At 37.9% G+C, this 19,849-nt stretch overlaps 1 protein-coding gene across 2 annotated transcripts in view; it reads right to left on the minus strand.

Moving 5' to 3' along the window:
* The window catches only part of LOC126195743 (FACT complex subunit spt16), a 136,945-nt gene that overhangs the window by 67,343 nt on the left and 49,753 nt on the right, over window positions 1–19,849 (minus strand). For both annotated transcript variants that reach the window (XM_049934373.1, XM_049934380.1), the window contains exons 7-10: window positions 18,915–19,063; window positions 16,816–17,002; window positions 16,286–16,453; window positions 13,999–14,200 (exon numbers count right to left, since the gene is read on the minus strand). In XM_049934373.1, coding sequence (XP_049790330.1) covers window positions 13,999–14,200; window positions 16,286–16,453; window positions 16,816–17,002; window positions 18,915–19,063 — 706 coding nt within the window. The remainder of the gene's footprint in view (window positions 1–13,998; window positions 14,201–16,285; window positions 16,454–16,815; window positions 17,003–18,914; window positions 19,064–19,849) is intronic.

Raw genomic sequence — 19,849 nt, forward strand, 5'->3', positions numbered from 1 at the left:
GGCACAATTAACAAGGAAAGAAAGAGAAACATAGACCAGTCATTCACACAAGCAAGCACACCTCACACATACTTGACTGTCAACTGCAGCAGCTTGCTTGTGTGAATGAATGGCGCGTACTTCTCTTTCTTTTTCTGACGAAGGCTGTGATCGAAAGCTTATGTGTAAGTGTCTTAATTGTGCCTGTCTACAACTTAATGTGTCATCTTCACGGTAAGTAGCAATTTATCTTTTCCTACTTTGTTGATATTCCAACCTGGAGTTTCCACTGTTTTGTTACTGATATAAAGTATGTTAAGATCTGCACAAGAAGAATTAACACCATCCATTGTTATCAGTTGTGTTTTCTTATACCGAGAAATGCTGACACACAAGTAGTTTTCCGTTAAAAGCCACAGAAGTCGCTGAGGCAATGTTGTTCTGTGTAACAACATAAGCCATGCCCCCTTTATCAGAGTCAACCACCAGCTCTTACCTTCTTGGTATTTCACAATGCAAGGAGTTGGAGAACAACTCTTTATCTCCAACAGCTTCATTTGTATAATTTCTCAAGTAATCAAGGAGCATTAATTGTGTTTCTCACCCACATACTGAACAACTTGCTGCTTCAATTTATGAGACCTTTCTCAATTTGATGCCCTGAACATTTGCCGTTTCAAACTGGCTATTTGTCGTTTATCTGATGACACCTACAAACACTCACTCCTGTTATATCAATTTTTCTTCCTGCTACACAGTTATTCGTGGCCTGTGCACCAGAGTAACCATTAACTTAAAACAGTTTTATATTGTTTGCATGAACCAATTATGAAGTCCAAACTTTTAGATCTACGTTTCTCAAGTCAAGGCTGTGACATACACCCCTTATCAATCGCTACATTTACTATTCTTAGTGCAACAAACTAACTAAATAACAACAATATGTTATCTTCTTGGGTTCTTAGTCCTGAACTGGCAAAAATCTGACCTCTTCGGTCAATAGTGGACTTCACCTTTGGTTGCCAACCTTGAGAATCAACACTGCTGTCAAGCAGCAGCTACTTTAGCACCATTATTGAACCTAGCGTTTCATTTATTGTTCTGGGCTTAGATTGTTGTGTGTGAACATATTTGCATTAGAAATAAATTGTCTCCTGTATAAATTTATTATGATAATTTGTCTCCAGTAGAAATGTATATTGTCTTTGCATTTATCCATTTATAATGTCCATTCAGAACTGATTACATTTACATTTAGAAGAACTGCAACTTAAACATGGTAAATGTTCATAATGAGCAAAGCGTGTGGGATGCATTCCCATTGTCAGCAGTTCAACAAAATTTGTCGCCATCTCACCACTACCCACCTCAACTTCAGCCATGCTGGTGCCACTGTACCCAATTCCATCATTCTGAAATAATCAAATTAAATCTGCAAATGACTTCAACTACCAAAGCTTCCTCGCCAAATGTAAAACAACACCAAAATTAAGCTATTACACAATGGAAAATTGTTGACCTCTGCAACCACAGCTCTATCTGTGGATACAAGACTACCATGTATTTTTTTTTAACAATGATTTTGGGAAAAAAAACCATGTCATAGTCAGGTAAATCCAAATTAAGATGGGTAACTCTGTTCCTTTTGTCTAAAATGGGGTGAAAAACTTAAGACTCATAGAAACTAGAGGAGCTGTTACCTTCAAGAGTACAATAATAATAATAATAATAATAATAATATTCTTGTGTACAGTAGTGTGTAAGTAGAACAAAGCTGAGGCCCCCCTTTTTGGCACACACTGTCACAAGAGATGGTCCCTTCATTTCTCCCCTAAATCTCAATGCCCTCAGCATCTTCTTGTTATCTACCCCTCTTCAAGAGCAACAAAACCCATGGGGCAAGGGAGAGGGAGTGGGTTGCACTTGTTCCTCAGAATACCTGGGGAGTTTGCAGTTCAAGCATCTGCAGTGTGGTCCCTGCATTGCCAGATGGATTCAACCAAGATGGTACACGTGTCCCACCACCATAGATCTGATACCATGCAGTATTTCAGATGTGTACATAAAACCATTTGGATGAGAGGTGCGTAGGATGCTCATGCACAGCGGAAAGGTTAAGTACCATGTAAGGCACCCTTTCTCAAATGGTCCACACTTCTGAAAAATTTAGAAAAGTGGAAATCAAATCCCAGCACGGGACCACAAGTATCTGAGGACAGCCAATAACAAGTAAGGGCTGTCCTGATTAATGGTAAGCCACCTGTGTAAAATCTCACCTAAGAATAGTAATTCTTTCAGTTGTCTCTTATGACAGGCAGGCACAACTACAGGCTAAACCCCAACACCACATGAGCAAGGTATTTAAAAGGAAAAAAAGGAAAAAAAAGTAGTCAAGACTTGCAACATGAAAATAGAACTAGTACTACAAAAACTGAGAAATATTTGTCAACTGCCTACTCACAAATGAACAATGAGCCACCAGGTGAGGAGGAACATCTCTTAAGACAGAATGTTGGCCAGTACTTTCACAAGATGCAATTTTAGTACTGCCAATACATACAATTAAAATTGTGGAAAAGAAACTGTTCCTACATTTCGAAACTATTAGTTCCACTCTCAGGTAGAAAAGAGGTATACGTTGGGGAAGACTAAAAAGGAGGGACACGCCATTCAGTTCCAAAGACAGGAACTCGCTCACAAGGAGGACATGGGTAAACCTTATATTGTTGAGTACGCTGTGGAACAGATAGATGCAGAACTGCAGTGGCTGTTCCCCTGCACTGAACCTTACTGACAAAATCAAGAATTGTTCAGTAGCAAATAATCTCTCACACAGTTCCTCCACTGCACCTCAGGGCCAGCATTGCTCAGCAGCAAATAATCTGCCAGATTATTATGAAAGTAGAAGCAATAGAATGTACTTCATTCCCACAGCAGCTGGTTCCCTCCCATCCTGCGGCCTGCATGGCATGCTCCTCCTTTTCTAGGCTTCCCCAATGCATCCCTCTTTCCTGCCTGAAAAAAGAACTAATAGTTCTGAAAGCAACGAATAGGTTTTCTTTCTTTCCTTCTTTCTTCCCCATTTTTAACTGTGTCTATTGGCAGTATTAGAATTTCACCTCCTGAAGAGAAGTACTCGCCTACCAGTCTGTCTCTCTGCAAATTTACAAAATATTGATTTAATAGTAGCTGTTAATGGTGGTGGTGAACAACGGAACAGCGCTGAAGACCACAGGTGATTTGTGCCAGAATGTTTGCGAAAATACAGCATTCTGGAAAGTTCGGAGATTCTGACAGCAATTCTGATATTTTGCTGCTACTGGTTTCACTGTTGTCTAATACATGCATACCATCTTCACACTCATCTGCACTGTTTAATACTAAGGTCATACTGCAAAATGTTTTAGTAATAATACATGTAAATATTTGATACAATGACTAAGAAATATTTGTATCACCATCGTGAGTCATCAGTTAACTTCACAGAAAAGTATTACACCTCCAGGGCAGTATACATATACTTTCATACTTTAGCACTCAACTTAATGGTCTACTGAACTGCCCCCGCCCCCCCTCCCCCACACACACACACGGGGGGAGGAGGAGGAGGAGGAGGAGGGAGAGAGGGAGAGAGAATTATATCCGGTTTTTCTGCCTTCAAACATATGTATGCACCTAACCAAACCTCCACATCTTTCCTTTAAGATGGAAGGAAAAGTCTGTGCGGTCCAATTTCTCTCCCAGGGTGAAAGAATGTGGGCAGACAGTGTATCTGCACACAAGGGTGACCCTGGTAACTACAGAAAGTGTACTGGTTATGTAGTGCTATATACAGAGCTATTTCAGCAATAAAATTTAACAATTATATTAATACAGAGATAGCGAGAGATCGTGATACACAGTTTTTGCTAAATCAAGATAAAATGCCAGCTGAGTATTTTCTTTTCTTTTTCAACAACTGAGTGAAACAGCTCTAGAGAAGACATGAAGGGAATATACAGTTTCACCATGAAAATTACTCTTATCATTTATATAATTATAATTAAAATTATAATGCATCCTTTTCTTAATAACTTTTCCAATAAGATAATTTGGATATTTCTGTTATTTCAGTGTAATGTCTTGATGGCATAGGCTATTCAGAAGTGAAACACCAACACATCTAGAGAAAACTGATGAAGAAAAAACCCAGAATTAACATGTACTGTTTTTAGGAAACCATAGAAAATTTATGAAGTAATAATAGCCCAAGATGATTGTGAACCAAACTGCTGCCAAATGTCAGTTCAGAAAACTCTGCTAGCAATTCATTTTGTAAACATGACAGAGTCTTTCTGAGACCTGCTATGAGAGACATTGCATTAGTATAAGAAGATCAAGACTCTCTAATATAAATAACACTGCACTTACAATTTGGGTATTAACACTCTGCTTACCAGAAAATCTGTATAATGTTACCCACCATTCGAGCCCATCAGGCCTGTGATCTTTACACTGACATAAATTGACACTATTTTGACTACTTACGACATGAACCACATTTGAAGTATAAATACTTTTAAAATAATTTTATTCATTTTAAGTTTACATTTTAAAACCACAATTTTTATACTTTAACTGGTGGCTTTTGAATGACAAACAGTTTACGCTCATTCTACACCAATTGCTTTTATAATACAGGGAGTATCAAAAAGAATCATCTGATTTGGCATGTCTACATTTCTGAAACTAATAAACATACACAATGAATTTTGGTTTTTGATGAACAGGCAACTCAAAAAGCTTTTTTCATATATTTTTGTAAGCGTTTAATATGCCCCCCTTGAGATGCACGACATATGTCAATGCAGTATTCAAACTGTTCCCACACTGCAGTGAGCATATCTTGAGTTACAGCTTCCTCAGCTGTTGTTATGCAATGTCTCAAATCCTTCATTGTTGGTGGCAATGGAGGCAAATAAACTGAGTCTTTTATAAACCCCCCACAAGAAACAATCATATACAGTTAGGTCTGGTGACCTTAGAGACCAGTAACATAAGGCTGCAACCGATCCATTCTTCAGTAATCCTTCGGTTTAAAAATTCCCACACTTCCAGATGCCAGTGTGGCGGTGCCCCATCCTATCGGTAAATGAAGTTGTTCGGATCAGTCTCCAATTGTGGGAAAAGAAAGTTCTCAAGCATATTGAGATATGCACTTCCTGTAACATTATTCGCAGCAAAGAAAAATGGACCATGTATTCTTCATCTTGCCAAGAATGAAATTACATAACTCCACACGATGTTGTTTGTCACCTTCATGAATAGCTTGCCGTAGCTGGATTTTGTATGGTTGACGCAACACACGTCAGAAGGACATTGGGGCATGTTGAGCTGTTGAACAGCATGGTGAACAGATTTCTGCGAACTTCTTGAGAAACCATGGCAGATGCGTTCAACACCTGTGTCAGACAATCGGGGATGGCCCAGCAATTTGCCTTTAGACTGGCAAACTGTTTCTTGGAATTGTTCATGCCATTGTCTAAGTGCTGCAGGATGATCCACACCATACCTAGTACGAAAGTCACGCTAAACAGTTATTACTTACTCGCACTACAAAACGTAGAACACAAAATGCTTTCTGTTGTCCCGACACCATTTTGACTAAAACTGAAATGTGTGTACACTGCTGCTACCTAGCAGGAATTTCCAACAGTACATTGTTCACACACGTATCCCAAATAATATAAGAGTCATGATTTTTTAAAATCAGATGATTCTTTTTGATATGCCCTGTGTAATACTTATTGAAAATTTACGCAGAGTCCACAGACAAAAGCAGAGTGTTCCAAGACAAAGGTTTGGTGCACTTATATTATGTAATTTGACTTTTTCTATTTTTCTTGAACTCTGAACAATATGCACATTTCCTTTTCTTAGCTGGAGATTTTGCTGCCCTTCTTTGATCCAGTGCTACTAATAAATTCATAACTTCTCTACCTCTGCTAGTTGGTTTCCCAAATTGATGATTAAAGCCCAACATCTCATTTCTGTATTGGTATTATCCAAATTACATAGTCATTCATTACACTAACATTAATCATGTTGGAGGAAACCACCAATGGCCAAATGGCCAGTGCCCTGTTTTTGTCTCCACACTGCAGCACTGTACCTTCTGGTCCATGGTGCCAATGTCACCTTTTGTGGCATTCTAACTCATGATAATTCCAGGCGTCTTTACTTCTGATGGTGATACTGTTGGCTGGTCATAAATACAGCTAGGATAGCAATAACTTCGTTCTTCTTAGGACATAAGAGGGTATCATCACATCTGGTTAAAATCAAATAATGTACACCGTACTTCACCCATTTAAGGTGTAATAAAATCAGTATGCAGTTCACCTTCATTTTTTCACATTAGTACTAACAAGTGTCAGGTCTTCAGTAATTAAAACTTCCGGGCTAAGAGGCCGTGGTCCAATAGTAGAAATACTTCTCCCTGACGTATGATAAGTGTCAGGTCTTTTGACAACGAATGACAAAAATCAGAAATGCAAAAAAATTATCACAGTTTACATTATATCCAAACTTTTCATTCAAGTTTAGTCACCAGGATTTTCACAAAATTCTCTGAAAGTCGCACACCTCTTGTTTCTTTCTCCTTCACCAAATAAACTTTCATCTTTCAGCACTAGCTTATTGCACTGAAACCAATTTCCCAGATAGCCTGAACTGAAATGGGCAGTGACCTCAAAACGTGACTATGTTAATTTCAAACATACACTTTCTCAATGAGGGGTACACAAAATAACAACAAAATACAAGACTCTTCATTAAGACAGTTCCTAATCGAATACATTGTAGCTTCCTCGCTTTCTCTCAATACACCCTTTTCACTCCGCCTACAAGAAAATCCAGCCTGTGAGGCTATAGTCCATATTTTATTCCCATTACGAGGAGGAAACAAGTCACACTCAACAGAATTTGCACTAAACTGTTGTTCTTCTTCGTAAAGGGATTATTCATGATCATCACCAGTTTTCAGCTGTGTCTACCTCATTATCGCCACCACTGGAAAATTCAAATTCACTAGGTGGGTTTTCAGTACCAGAAGACTGCTCCAACAATTCCCGCCACCTCCGTATCTGATAGTCCTCTCCTCCATAACATTTTTAGTTTGTAGAACTCAGCAAAATAACATACCAGAATCAACATGTGTTTATGAGAAAGTGAACTGTTAAACACTGACAGAACAAGAATGCGAGCCAAAAATAGCAAATGATGTAACAGGCATCTGGTTGTCTAAAAACTGCTTTAACACAAGTTTGTGAGTCCCCTATGGGTGGAAACATGAACCAACACTTTAACACAAAGCTACAGATAAATTTTTTATAATTTTTTCCAAAATATGACTAAGAAGACAAATTAGGAAAAGCCCTAACATTTCATTAAAATAAAATGTATAGTTACTAATAAGGAGGTAATAAAAATCACAGATGGGCCTCTGAGGCCTGATGGTAGTTAGAAGGTTTAATGTGTAAATAATCTGTGACAAATATTCAAGTTGCTCACTTTGATAACATTTAAGCTTTAATATATTGAAAACAGCATTTAGCACGATGTCATCCTGAATATTGCTGTAAAAGTATCTCATTTCAAAAACAGCTCTCACAGTGTTAGTGTGAACTTTCTGAGTTTTGCTGATTCAGACTTGGCACTGTGGTTCTTTCCCCTCCACTAGTTTTCAGCAAAACTCGCACTGTTATATTTTACCCCCTTAACTCTTTATTATTAGGCATTTGTCTCATTGGTCCATTGTATGCAGCCTTCATGCCTTAAATCAACAAACCTGATCTTTAGCAGTCACCAGTGGATCATGTCATGCCGATTTTCTGTCCACGACAAATTTCCAGTTTGAGACTGTCAACTTCCTCCACTGACTTTTTTATTTTAGACAACATACACACCCACATTCACACTATTTCAATTCACATACACACAATCGTGATGCGTCTAGTTCAGAAGAAGGCCTTTTCACTGAAAGCTTACTTGTTTAGCAGTCTTTCTGTTGTGCCTGTCTGTGACTCGACATCTCCACTATCTGGTGTGTAGCAATCTATTCTTTTCAAGATATTGTCTTTAGCTGTTCTACATTTCCAATGAATTTCATTTCTAAGTGACCTACATTGTTGCTGTTTTACTTTCAACATCTTACTTATTAATTTCACTACTTCATCTGTTATCCATGACTACCTCTTTTCTGCCATTTCATTCCTAGTACCTTTTCCTGCTTCATTTACAGCACCTCTTAAAGCTGCTCCAATTATTTTCCACATCAACAACTCATCGAAGTGGCATTATTTCTTTTGCCCCATGTTCAACCAAGGTATTCCAAGACTGTCTATGTATATTTCCCCCTCAAGAGGTTCTCGAAATGTGTATTCACAATAACTAACTAATGTAATGCATATAATTCTATTGACATTTCTCCCCTTTGTTTTCACTGAAGAACTAACTAACTTCCCTATCCTCAACAACTGCAGTCCCATCTTCCATTATAATAGAATTCTCATTTCCTGTGATATATATTAAGAGTTCATTAATATTATCAATTTCTTTGCTAATTGCTTCTTTGGTTGGCTTTTATTATAATATCTATCAGACTTCTATTCAGTATAACCATCAACGTTCTTTTTGTTTGCTACAGATAACCCTTTGCTATACTGACCTATTTCTTGTAGTAAACATATCCGAATAAAACTCACTAATAACTCCTGCAGTTTTTTTTTATGTAATGTATCTCTAAACAAACTACAAGGGTGTTCGAGGCAATAATTCAAAAATGGTCCAGGTGTGAGTAGGACTTGTGAACTGTGGGTTCCGAACAAACTTAATTATCTACACGGAACAGGGGTGGCCAGGAATTCAGATCGCAATCTATGTCCTGGCCTGCACACCACAGTGTTCAAGCAGATTGTACATTTTCCACATCGCCATGCCACGATGTCAGGGGGAAGGGTGGTAAACTGCTAATGCAAAGTATTTAAATGGCAATGCGGTCATACTGCATACGACTTAATTTCACATTTCACATGTCTCAACAAAATAGATAACAAACGAAACAAATTTGCAGAGTAACTTAATTATTTTTCATGCTGAAAACGTAATTTTTACCTGGTACAAAGTATCAGCATACAGACATATGCAGGTGATTTTGGCCTCTGGCTACCACGTAATTGTGACTTATTTGGTTTCATAACTGGAAAAATACCTTTTACACATATATGCTGATCAAAATGTTTTATCACAATTGCAAATTCATTCTGGAGATGTAGAAACGCCCCTGAAGAAAACAATGTAGACATCCTGGACAGTTTTAACACAAAAGGTTTTGTCTTTAAAACGGAAATTACACTGCAGATCCATCAGTTACATCTGCAGACATGCAGGGGAGATTTCAATTGAAATGACAAACAGCCCCGAAAACATATATAAGGTCGCAGTGTCCTCAAAAATGTTCCAAAAACTGTCCTCGTAATTCTTTCAAGGCCACACAGAATACTACAAAAGCCGTGTTTTCTTTAATGCCTGTAAAAAATAAAACGTTGTGTGACTAGGGCCTTCCGTCGGGTAGACCATTCGCCCGGTGCAAGTCTTTCGATTTGACGCCACTTCGCCGACTTGCGCGTCAATGGGGATGAAATGATGATGATCAGGACATCCCAACACCCAGTCCCTGAGCGGAGAAAATCTCCGGCCCAGCCGGGAATCGAACCCGGGCCCTTAGGATTGACATTCTGTCGCACTGACCACTCAGCTACCGGGAACGGACTTTAATGCCTGTCAGCTTAAGGGAATGGACGTTTCTGACCAGAGTTTGTTCCTTCTCTAAGACCTTTTTTTTAAAAAAAAAAAACTGAAATAAGTTTTTTCTCACAATGCAGTGTCTTAGGGTGCACTCAAGTTCAGCTAAAATGTGAGACCTGCAGCCCATTCCAGATGTTTTAATTTTCCTTCCCGCAGTACTTTTTTCCCCTCATAACTCAACAATAGTGGGATTTAAATCGAGAAATCTTTCCAAGCATGCCACACAACTTAATCAACATACATTGCAGTGATATATGAAGTCTCCATTCTATTCCAACAAGAACTGTTGCAACGAGACAGTGGAATAACGCATGCAACTTTTTTGCAGAAATTCAATTCATTTTCTTTAGGTGCTCCATGTCTGAAAAATTAGCACAAAGTACTTCTTGACATACAGAACATCAAACCAATTCTGTCAATTGTAATTTTTTTGCTCTTTCGTTGTCAAATGTCTTAATTCCTTCTATATGGTGTTATAGGTTCATAGCAAAATTGTAGTACAAGTCAATCATGCAACTGCATGATAAGATATTGAGAATCCTTGTCCCTGTCTTCAGTCATCCACATTCATTTTTAAAGGTTGTTGACAATAGATCACTAGACTGCCTCTCTTTATACGATTTCCTACTGGGTCTGTGAACGTCCATTAAACGACAAACAAACAGCAAAGGGCACAAATGCTGACACCATGTTTCTGCCAAATTGAAAACAGCTGTGTTGACTGAGAAAAGTGGCACTGCAATACTAAATAAAATATTGCTCTATACCGGGTACTTCCGAGTAGAACCAAGCAAACCTGGGACAGGCCGAGGTTTGGTTCGCCCACTGTCTGGACATGTGATTCACGTGTGGTTTGGTACGCCATGGCCAGCATTGACAATGTGTTCATCCATTTTAGGATTTCAAAGATCTTTGCCTGTTATCAATACTGATACTGTCAAGATACTGGTCCCATGGATTGCAAGATTTTCGAGGGTGTTTTAATTTCAAGCTCTAAGTCTGATAACAAATGACAGAAGAAAAATTATTTTGTCCGATATAATTACAAATTAATAATTTTCTATTTTTTTCCCTTTGCTTGCACTATGAAAATTTTTTCCTTGCCAAATTACATGATTCTACGTCAAGTACCCTGTAGGTTTTTATGAGTGAGTTTGCAAGTCTCAAAGTATGGAACACAAATGACCATATCTTTTGATTACATTGACTTAGAAGCTAATGTTTATTATACTGCCAAGCAAGGGAAGACAACCTTAGAGAGCAACATAAATTTCAACTTGATATGTCTACCCATTCCTGAAAAAAAGAGCTTGTGACGGGACAAAAGATTGTAAGTGTCGTCACGGATTTTTTATCGTTTCAACATATTAATTTAGTGGCTGGAGAGATGTTAAAACCTTTAAGATTTGTTTTTACTTTACAAATGTTCAAAACTATTGCCACTACATGTCAATATGATGTAGAAAAGGTAGCAAATGGTTGCACTTTAAAGTACGAGCAAGTTGCAGCAAGGACTCTCCATGCGCCAGCAGCAGAAACCAACAGCTAACCGCGCCATAGATCCCATCTCATCTAGTAGCAACAGCAGCTGAAGAATAAGTATTTAATTGTTAAAAGCAATGGAGTCTAAATATGAGCGTCAAAAAGTTGTTCCCCTATGATTAGTATGGGTTAGATAGTCAATATCAGATGGCGAAGAGGAAAGTCCCATTTAGATATTGTGCATAACAGTTGCCTGGGTAAGACAGATGATTGCTGATGTAGCCGAGTTCTAGAACTTAATTTGTTTGGAATATCGTTGATGAGCTGGTTTGATTTAAGATATAGAATTAGATGCTGTGGGGAATTTTGATCACTTTGTTGGTGTGATCGGTTATTGAATACGAGTTTAGCTGTGTGTGCCTATAATAGATTTTGTTCCGTAAGAGACAATCAGGATAGGTTGACGGCAGTAAATTTTAGATTTTCTGGTCAAAAGTTTTTGAAAAATTTAGTTAAAATATTTTATGTGGTAGATGTGATAGTTGTTGCTGTGACCAGCGTAATATTCATCGTTAGTGGTCACAGAAGTAATAAGTGATGGGCTGTCATGCTGAGCAAATGTTCATGCACAAACTGTAGAAGCTGTGTTCTCTGTTTCAAAAAGTTAGGTATGTAAAGGAGTCCTAGTCAAGTCACAGAACTGGACTATTAGTTGCAATTCATGGTTATCTTGGTGTGCACAAGACAATGAAAATTGTTGTGGCTGTATTTGGAGGTTTTTGAGGCTCTAAAGTAATTGAATGTTTGTGATGATTTTGTGGTTGGTGTGTTTTGAGATTTTAATACGCACTACTCGGTTTCTGGTATAACATATATGGGGTATGTTCTGTTTAGCAAGGGTCTCAATCAGTGATTGATAATAGCTAGGAGTCAGAATTTAGACAGCATATGTGTTGAGGTAATACAGCTACTGTTGCCTGCAAATGTGTGACTGCAAATAGTGTGGACAGTTTAGCACCCTGGTGGAACCAACAAACACAAAAGCTGACAACATACCATTGTTTATTAGAGTGAAGAATGACATTTCAAATAGAGACTGTTAGTGAGAACATATGAGCCAACACCTGAAGAATTTTTAATTCAGGATACAAGTGGGGTGGCGACATGTAAATTTTTTGTTTTTAATTTTTTTGTCTCTGCTATTTCGGTTTCATGTGCGATTAGTTTTGAGTCACACATTCACACTAAAACTTCAAACTCGTATTGAATTTATTGAAGTAAAGTAAATAAGGAAAGAAGTAAAAATAAAATTTGTGTTACGAACATTCATTTACTGGAAAGGATAGAACCCCATTAAAGCTATTAATGCAAGTAGTTTTGAAAGGAAAATATATCATTTTTATTTTCAAGACATTCAAAAGCGACAATCACAAAGATAATTAATTTTTTAGTAGTGTTAGAGATAACAAATTAAAGTTATTCATCAATTATAGATAAATTTACTTGAATAATGAAAATGTTTTTAATAATAATTTCAATAAGCAACATTAAAAATAATAATAATAAGTCCAGATTAATGATAGGAATATAATAGAGGGAATCATTCCACATGGGAAAAATATATCTAAAAACAAAGATGATGTAACTTACCAAACGAGAGCGTTGGTATGTTGATAGAGACACTAACAAAAACACACACACACACACACACACACACACACACACACACACACACACAAATTCAAGCTTTCGCAACCCACGGTTGCTTCATCAGGAAAGAGGGAAGGAGAGGGAAAGACAAAAGGATGTGGGTTTTAAGGGAGAGGGTAAGGAGTGATTCCAATCCCGGGAGCAGAAAGACTTACCTTAGGGGGGAAAAGGGACAGGTATACACTCGCACACACACACACACACACACACACACACACACACATATCCATCCGCACATATACAGACACAAGCAGACATATGTAAAGTCGAAGAGTTTGTCTTGCCCAAACTCCACAAGGACATAAAAGCATTAAAAATCCTGGATTAAAATTTAACTTCCTATTTGTACTGGGACAGGATGTTGCTAAACTTAAAGGCAGGGCTGGAGACTTATTGACAGGTTAGCATAGAATATCGCCACAACACAGTACAATCTTTTAATGGACAGATGGATGAATAGACAGACAGACAAGGGTCAAATTTTTTTTTTTTCATATCATATAATCAAAAATAAATAATTTTCAGATTTTTTCCTTTGGTTGTACTGTGGAACCTAGCTTCTTACCAAATTTCATTATACCAGGTCAACAGGACATATACTGTAAGTTTTGATGAGCGAGTTTGCGAGCATCAAAATGTGTGAATGTATGGCTGTACTTTTGATTCCACTGACTACAGCATCACTTTTTTACATCACCAAGGGACCATAAACCTTAATATGTTACATAAATTTCAACAGAATAAGTCTACCAGTTCCTGAGAAGAGTTCTGAGTGGGCGGGCAGCAGACAGACGGATAATGAAGTGACCCTATAAGGATTCTGTTTTTTTTTTTTTTTTTTTTTTTTTTTTTTTTTTTTTTTTTTTTTTTTACCGACTGAGGTATGGAACCCCAAAAATCAGAACTGCATTTAATGCAGCACTAAATATACCTCGACGATTAACAGGTTATCTCTATCGTTTATGTATGTTGAATACCTACCAACAAAAATCTTCAGTTCCTTCACTTCAGGCTCTGTACGGGGCAACTGACTATGGCTCTTATAAGATACTGTTGACTTTCGTACTTTCTCCTGTTCCTTGCCACCTGACTGTTGAGCAAGACGAGCTCTAGCCGCTTCATTCAACTGTAATGCAAGTTCTTTCTGATGCTCTCTACGTTTTTCTTCTGAACTTTGCTCAGACTGCAACAATAAATAGATAAAATATTCAGTTTCCACAAATTTATTCTCAAATTTTTATACTTAAGAGTGGTACTTTGTTAACAAGAGTTAAATAAGAAATACCACTGTAGGCATAATTTACATGTAATTAAAATAAACATTAGTTTATTTCCCTTGTGTTTGTGTAGATATACTCTGAGTGTACTGTCACTTTTATTGGTTTCCACAGCATCTAAAATGAGCAAAGAATGGAGGAAGAATAGAGATTTCTCAAAGTCGAAAATATTTTGGACACATGGAGCAATCCCATTAAAAACATCACTTTCAATGTAGAATTTTTAGTTTTTTGGTACTGTTAGTATCTTAATGGTACTGTTATAATCACAGATAAAATATAAGCTATGTTGGGACCGAAGACAAGGACTTTATCATGGTTTTATTAACTCATTGCCTCCTTCATTTAGACAATAAAATTTAAGTCTGAATTGCCTGACTGGAGTACATGCAAATGTGATGATAGTGTTTTGTGACCAAGCTACCTATACAGTATTATGATGAATTAGTATTCATGTTAGACAATTTTTAAGGATTCAATGACCCGTATTGAAAATATGACTGACACTAACTGTTGCACTCTGCTCCACTGTAGTTTCTTTCTTTTTCTTTTTAAAATACTAACACCAATTAGGATCAGACAACTGGGGTCACTGATTAGCTTCTATGTTCATGATATATTTTAGAAACTGAATTACAGACAAAACAAAAATATGGTAGCAAAATACACTATACAGAACTGGACTTGGTAAATATTTAGGTTATCAGCACCAAACACAATCATCAATCAGCAAATATGTTGCAATCATCCTTAAATCTTTCTGTTGTCATTTTTACACTTCATCTGAATAGTTTGACTATGCTATAATTTCCAAAATCTTAGACGATTTTTTTTTTTAAATAAGATTTGCATTTCAGATTTTTAAGTAACCTCTTATTTATTTAAATAACAAAAACTTTTGGCACTTTAAATGAAAAACATACAAAAGCTGTTACGAAAACATCATAAAAGTAAAACTGGTATGGTATCACTATTCTGCAATATTATTCATACCACTAAATTTCACTGTGCTGCATTATGTATTGTTTGTAAAAGAAATAACAACTGGAGGCATATACAGTGGGTTTCAAAAAGGATTTTTACAGCTTTCAAAATTCATATAAATTTATTGAAGGAATATACAGATCTCGTTTGTATATGGCTTCTGTTGGTTATCCTGCACACATGCCATCAGAAGTCAATTTCTTCCCAAACTTGCTGTAGCACAGAAGGTGTAACTTTCTCTGCGGTGGCATAAATTCTTGCCCCAAGTTCAAGTAGAGAAGCTAGCACAGGAGGTACAAGCACGATATACTTGATGAATTCCCATTTAAAAAAAAAAAATTGAGTGGAGTCAGGTCTGGGGAATGTGGGGGCCATACAATTGGCACACAATACCCAATCCATTGGGTGAAGCAAACATTTCATTCTCGGTCACCCTCATCGACCTGTGGTATCAAAAATTGTTGTAACATTTCCCAGTACACTATCCCATTGATGGTTCTCTCATGGGAAAAAAAGGAGCCGTACACTTTGTTCTTGCTCAATGCACATAAAACATTCAGTTTTGGGCCTATCATGAACAAGTTGCAATGTTTGATGTGGATTTTCACTGGCCCAAATCCTACAGTTATGTGTGTTAAACTTGCCAAATAGACATATGTGGGATTTGCAGTTAGCGACATGCAAGCCGGGTCGATTTCGTAGGGCTGCTGACAAAACGTTGTCTCACTCCCTCAACAATGTCGTCAGATGTGCTTGAACAACCTGATGATTTCCCATGTCTTAGATGTCTTACCGAGCACCCCACGCAACTGTTGCTAGCACTCCTTATGGTGTGATTTGGCACTAGCAAACTACGCGAGACAAAACTTAAGGTATTTCCCTACAAATTGACACTACAATCATCTCTTTAGATACTACAAATTAATTTATATAAATTTTCAAAGTTGTTAAGTCCTTTCTGAAACACCCTGTACAACATAGGTGAAAGACATAAATATGCAACTTACTCTAAGTTTTGAATCAAGTACAGCTGTGCGTCGGGCACGGTCCAGTATTTCAGGTTTCTTATCTTCTTCTTTTTCCTCCTCCTCTTCCTCTTCTTCTTCATCTTTGACAAATATACCTACATTTTTAATTTTTTTCTTTGATGCTGTCAAAACTGTTGCTGGCTGGCCCTAGATGCACAACAAGAATACTGCATATAAATCTGTTCAACTAGATAGCAAAAATTAATTTGAAACAATCTGAACATATAAACAAACTAATGTTTCTGTATTTGTATGTTGGTATAATATTTTATTGTGAATTAATTTGAGAAACGAAAATTGTAACTAATTATTTGAGTAATAATGAATTAACAAAAGCAGCAAATAGTGTAATCTAAATGGCAATTCAAGAGTATGTTATGATATTTTTCTAAAGTAATTACCATTTCTGGTTTTCATATACTCTAAAGATTTCAGCAAATGACAGTTACAATGAAGTCAATGAGAAAGTTAATGCTCCAAAATTTCAAGCATTTAGGTGAAATACTCACATCATTTATAAGAACTGTGTCTCCAATGAAGAGTGCATATACTTTTCCTTCCTTGTCTTGAGCATCTTTATTCTCTAATCCAGAAAGACCAACATTTACATTAAAAATCATTCCTTTCTTTAATACTGTTGTTGTTTTTGGGCCAATCAAAAGGGAACTCTCCCGAAACTCTATGCCTGTGGCAAACCTGAAACAAACATTCAATAGGAAAAATAAACTCATCCGAAGACTATTTTAAGTTTTAAACTGTCACAATAAGAAGTGTCGTCAAAAATGGAACAACAAAAAAATAAATAAAAACACAGTGAAACTATGACAACATTTTAGAGGTGGAGACATGATAAGGGTGGGCAGGGGAGGGGGTGGGGCAGGTGTCCACTGGCGCCGCGAGTGCAGGTGGGGGGCGAGGGGGAGATTGGAAGTGCAGGGGGTGTGGAAGTGTGGGGGGGTGGAAGTGCAGGGGGGGCGGAAGTGCAGGGGGTGGCGGGAGGGAGGGCAGGGGGGAGGGAGGGCAGGGGGGAGGGAGGGCAGGGGGGAGGGAGGGCAGGGGGGAGGGAGGGCAGGGGGGAGGGAGGGCAGGGGGGAGGGAGCGCAGGGGGAGGGAGCGCAGGGGGAGGGAGGGCAGGGGGAGGGAGGGTTAGGGGGAGGGGGAGGGGGAGGGGGGGAGGGGGGAGGGAGGGCAGGGGGGAGGGAGGGCAGGGGGGAGGGAGGGCAGTATATTCTCATCATAAAGTTCTAACTAAATTACACTTACTCACCAAGCGACTGCAAAACACACACGTAAAAGAGGATTATAATTGTGCAAGCTTTCGGAGCCAGTGGCTCCTCCTTCCGCCAAAAGGGTTGAAAAGGAAGGAAGAGGGGTGAAGGAAAAGGACTGGAGAGGTCTAGGGAACCGGGTGGATTCTGGAAAAGTCACCCAGAGCTGCAGGTCAGAGGAGACTTACTGGATGGAATGAGAAGGAAATTAAAAATAACTTTTTATAGCATTTCCTTCTCATCCCGTAAGTCTCCCAGTTCTGGGTGATTTTTCCAAAATCTACCTCTCCTATTCCCCCCCCCCCCCTCCCCCCCACCGTTCCTATCCCTTCAACCCTTCTGCTGGAAGAAGAAGCCACTGGCTCCGAAAGCTTGCATAATTATGACCTCCTTTAACGTGCGTGTTCTCCCGTCGCCTGTTGTGTAGAATTTTATCTTTCCAATTAAATTTTTTTGTTGAAAATTGGTTGCTGTCATTGTTATAAATTTCATTTATGGAGTTTGATTGTGGAGGGGAAAAGAAACCATAATCAATATTATGAAGCTCTCAGTATGTTGGTTGAAACCTCACACGTAAGTCTTAATGATGCTCAATATGTTATTCAGTCATTATAAAATAAACCTTTGAGATATGAATATAATAGAGGGAAACATTCCACGAAGGAAAAATATATCTAAAAACAAAGATGATGTGACTTACCATACAAAAGCGCTGGCAGGTCGATAGATACACAAACAAACACATACATACACACAAAATTCAAGCTTTCGCAAACAATGGTTGCTTCGTCAGGAAAGAGGGAAGGAGAGGGAAAGATGAAAGGATGTGGGTTTTAAGGGAGAGGGTAAGGAGTCATTCCAATCCCGGGAGCACACATGCAGACATGCTTGTGTCTGTGTATGTGCGGATGGATGTGTGTGCACGCGCGCGCGAGTGTATACCTGTCCTTTTTTCCCCCTAAGTAAGTCTTTCCGCTCCCGGGATTGGAATGACTCCTTACCCTTTCCCTTAAAACCCACATCCTTTCATCTTTCCCTCTCCTTCCCTCTTTCCTGACGAAGCAACCATTGTTTGCGAAAGCTTGAATTTTGTGTGTATGTATGTGTTTGTTTGTGTATCTATCAACCTGCCAGCGCTTTCGTATGGTAAGTCACATCATCTTTGTTTTTAGATATATAAACCTTTAAGATAGCTTCATTTAATGTCAGTATGGAAAGAGAGAATTACTGAGGGGCGGAGGATAAACAGATGATAAAACAAAATTACAAATAACATTTTAACACATTAAACATGGAATTTGGCTGCTCTCCATTTCAGAAACAATTAAACAAATCCATACCCAAAATTTTTTGTCAGATGATCAAGAACAGCCGGTTTTTCTCGTTTTACATACTCCACACCAGCTTCATAAACTGCACTTATCTTGGTTCCAGCTGTCATTAGCTTCAGGAGTTCTTCTTCTAACGCCAGCAGAAAATTGTAATTATCCTAAATAGTAGAGAAAATAAACAATCAGAGCAGGGAACAGGAAAACAATCATTTGCATAATTAAAATGTTAATGGAAAACTTTTACATAAGGTTGATTCGTTGAGTAGTATTAAACACTTCTGAATAACTAAATTAACGGCTTATTTGTCTGGATTAATCTAAGTACAAGTGTAGCCTTTATGTTTTTATAAACAACCACTAGATGGTGAAACTGATATGGGATATTACTATTGTTTAAAACTCTGTTGAATGCTGTTAAACTTTTGCAAATTGGTTTGCAAAATTTCTTTGTAGTTGTGCTTCTGCAAAAAATGTATTTTGTGTATGACTAAAATTGATTTTTAGGGGGAGGGGGGGAAAAAAAACTGATCCTGTGCGCAAGTGATTGAAGACGACTGGCATGCAACTTACTGTTAGACAGAGGTATCCTTAGGTGTATCAATGATTTGATTTTGTTCGAATATTCAGTTGTTGTCCATTAGCATAATGAAATGCTCAAAAAATGTGAGTCAGGAAAGAATTAAAAACTGGATATATTTGTACGAGCCAGAAACTAAGTAATAAACAACTGTTTTGGATATTCCAAGATGAACCGAAATCAACAAAAGTGGTACATTTGCGAAGCACTGTACGCAAAATAATTGATTGATTACAAGGACATGTCACAGTCAATGCTTTAAGGGATTGGTAAACAGTTAAAGCTGAATGATGTACAGTAATATTTTTGCCACAAACCACCAATAAAGTTACAAAAAACATCATTCTTTCTCGCACAGTGTAGCTTC

This window comes from Schistocerca nitens, chromosome 1 (genome assembly GCF_023898315.1).
Source record: "Schistocerca nitens isolate TAMUIC-IGC-003100 chromosome 1, iqSchNite1.1, whole genome shotgun sequence".
Taxonomy (NCBI): Eukaryota; Metazoa; Arthropoda; class Insecta; order Orthoptera; family Acrididae; genus Schistocerca; species Schistocerca nitens.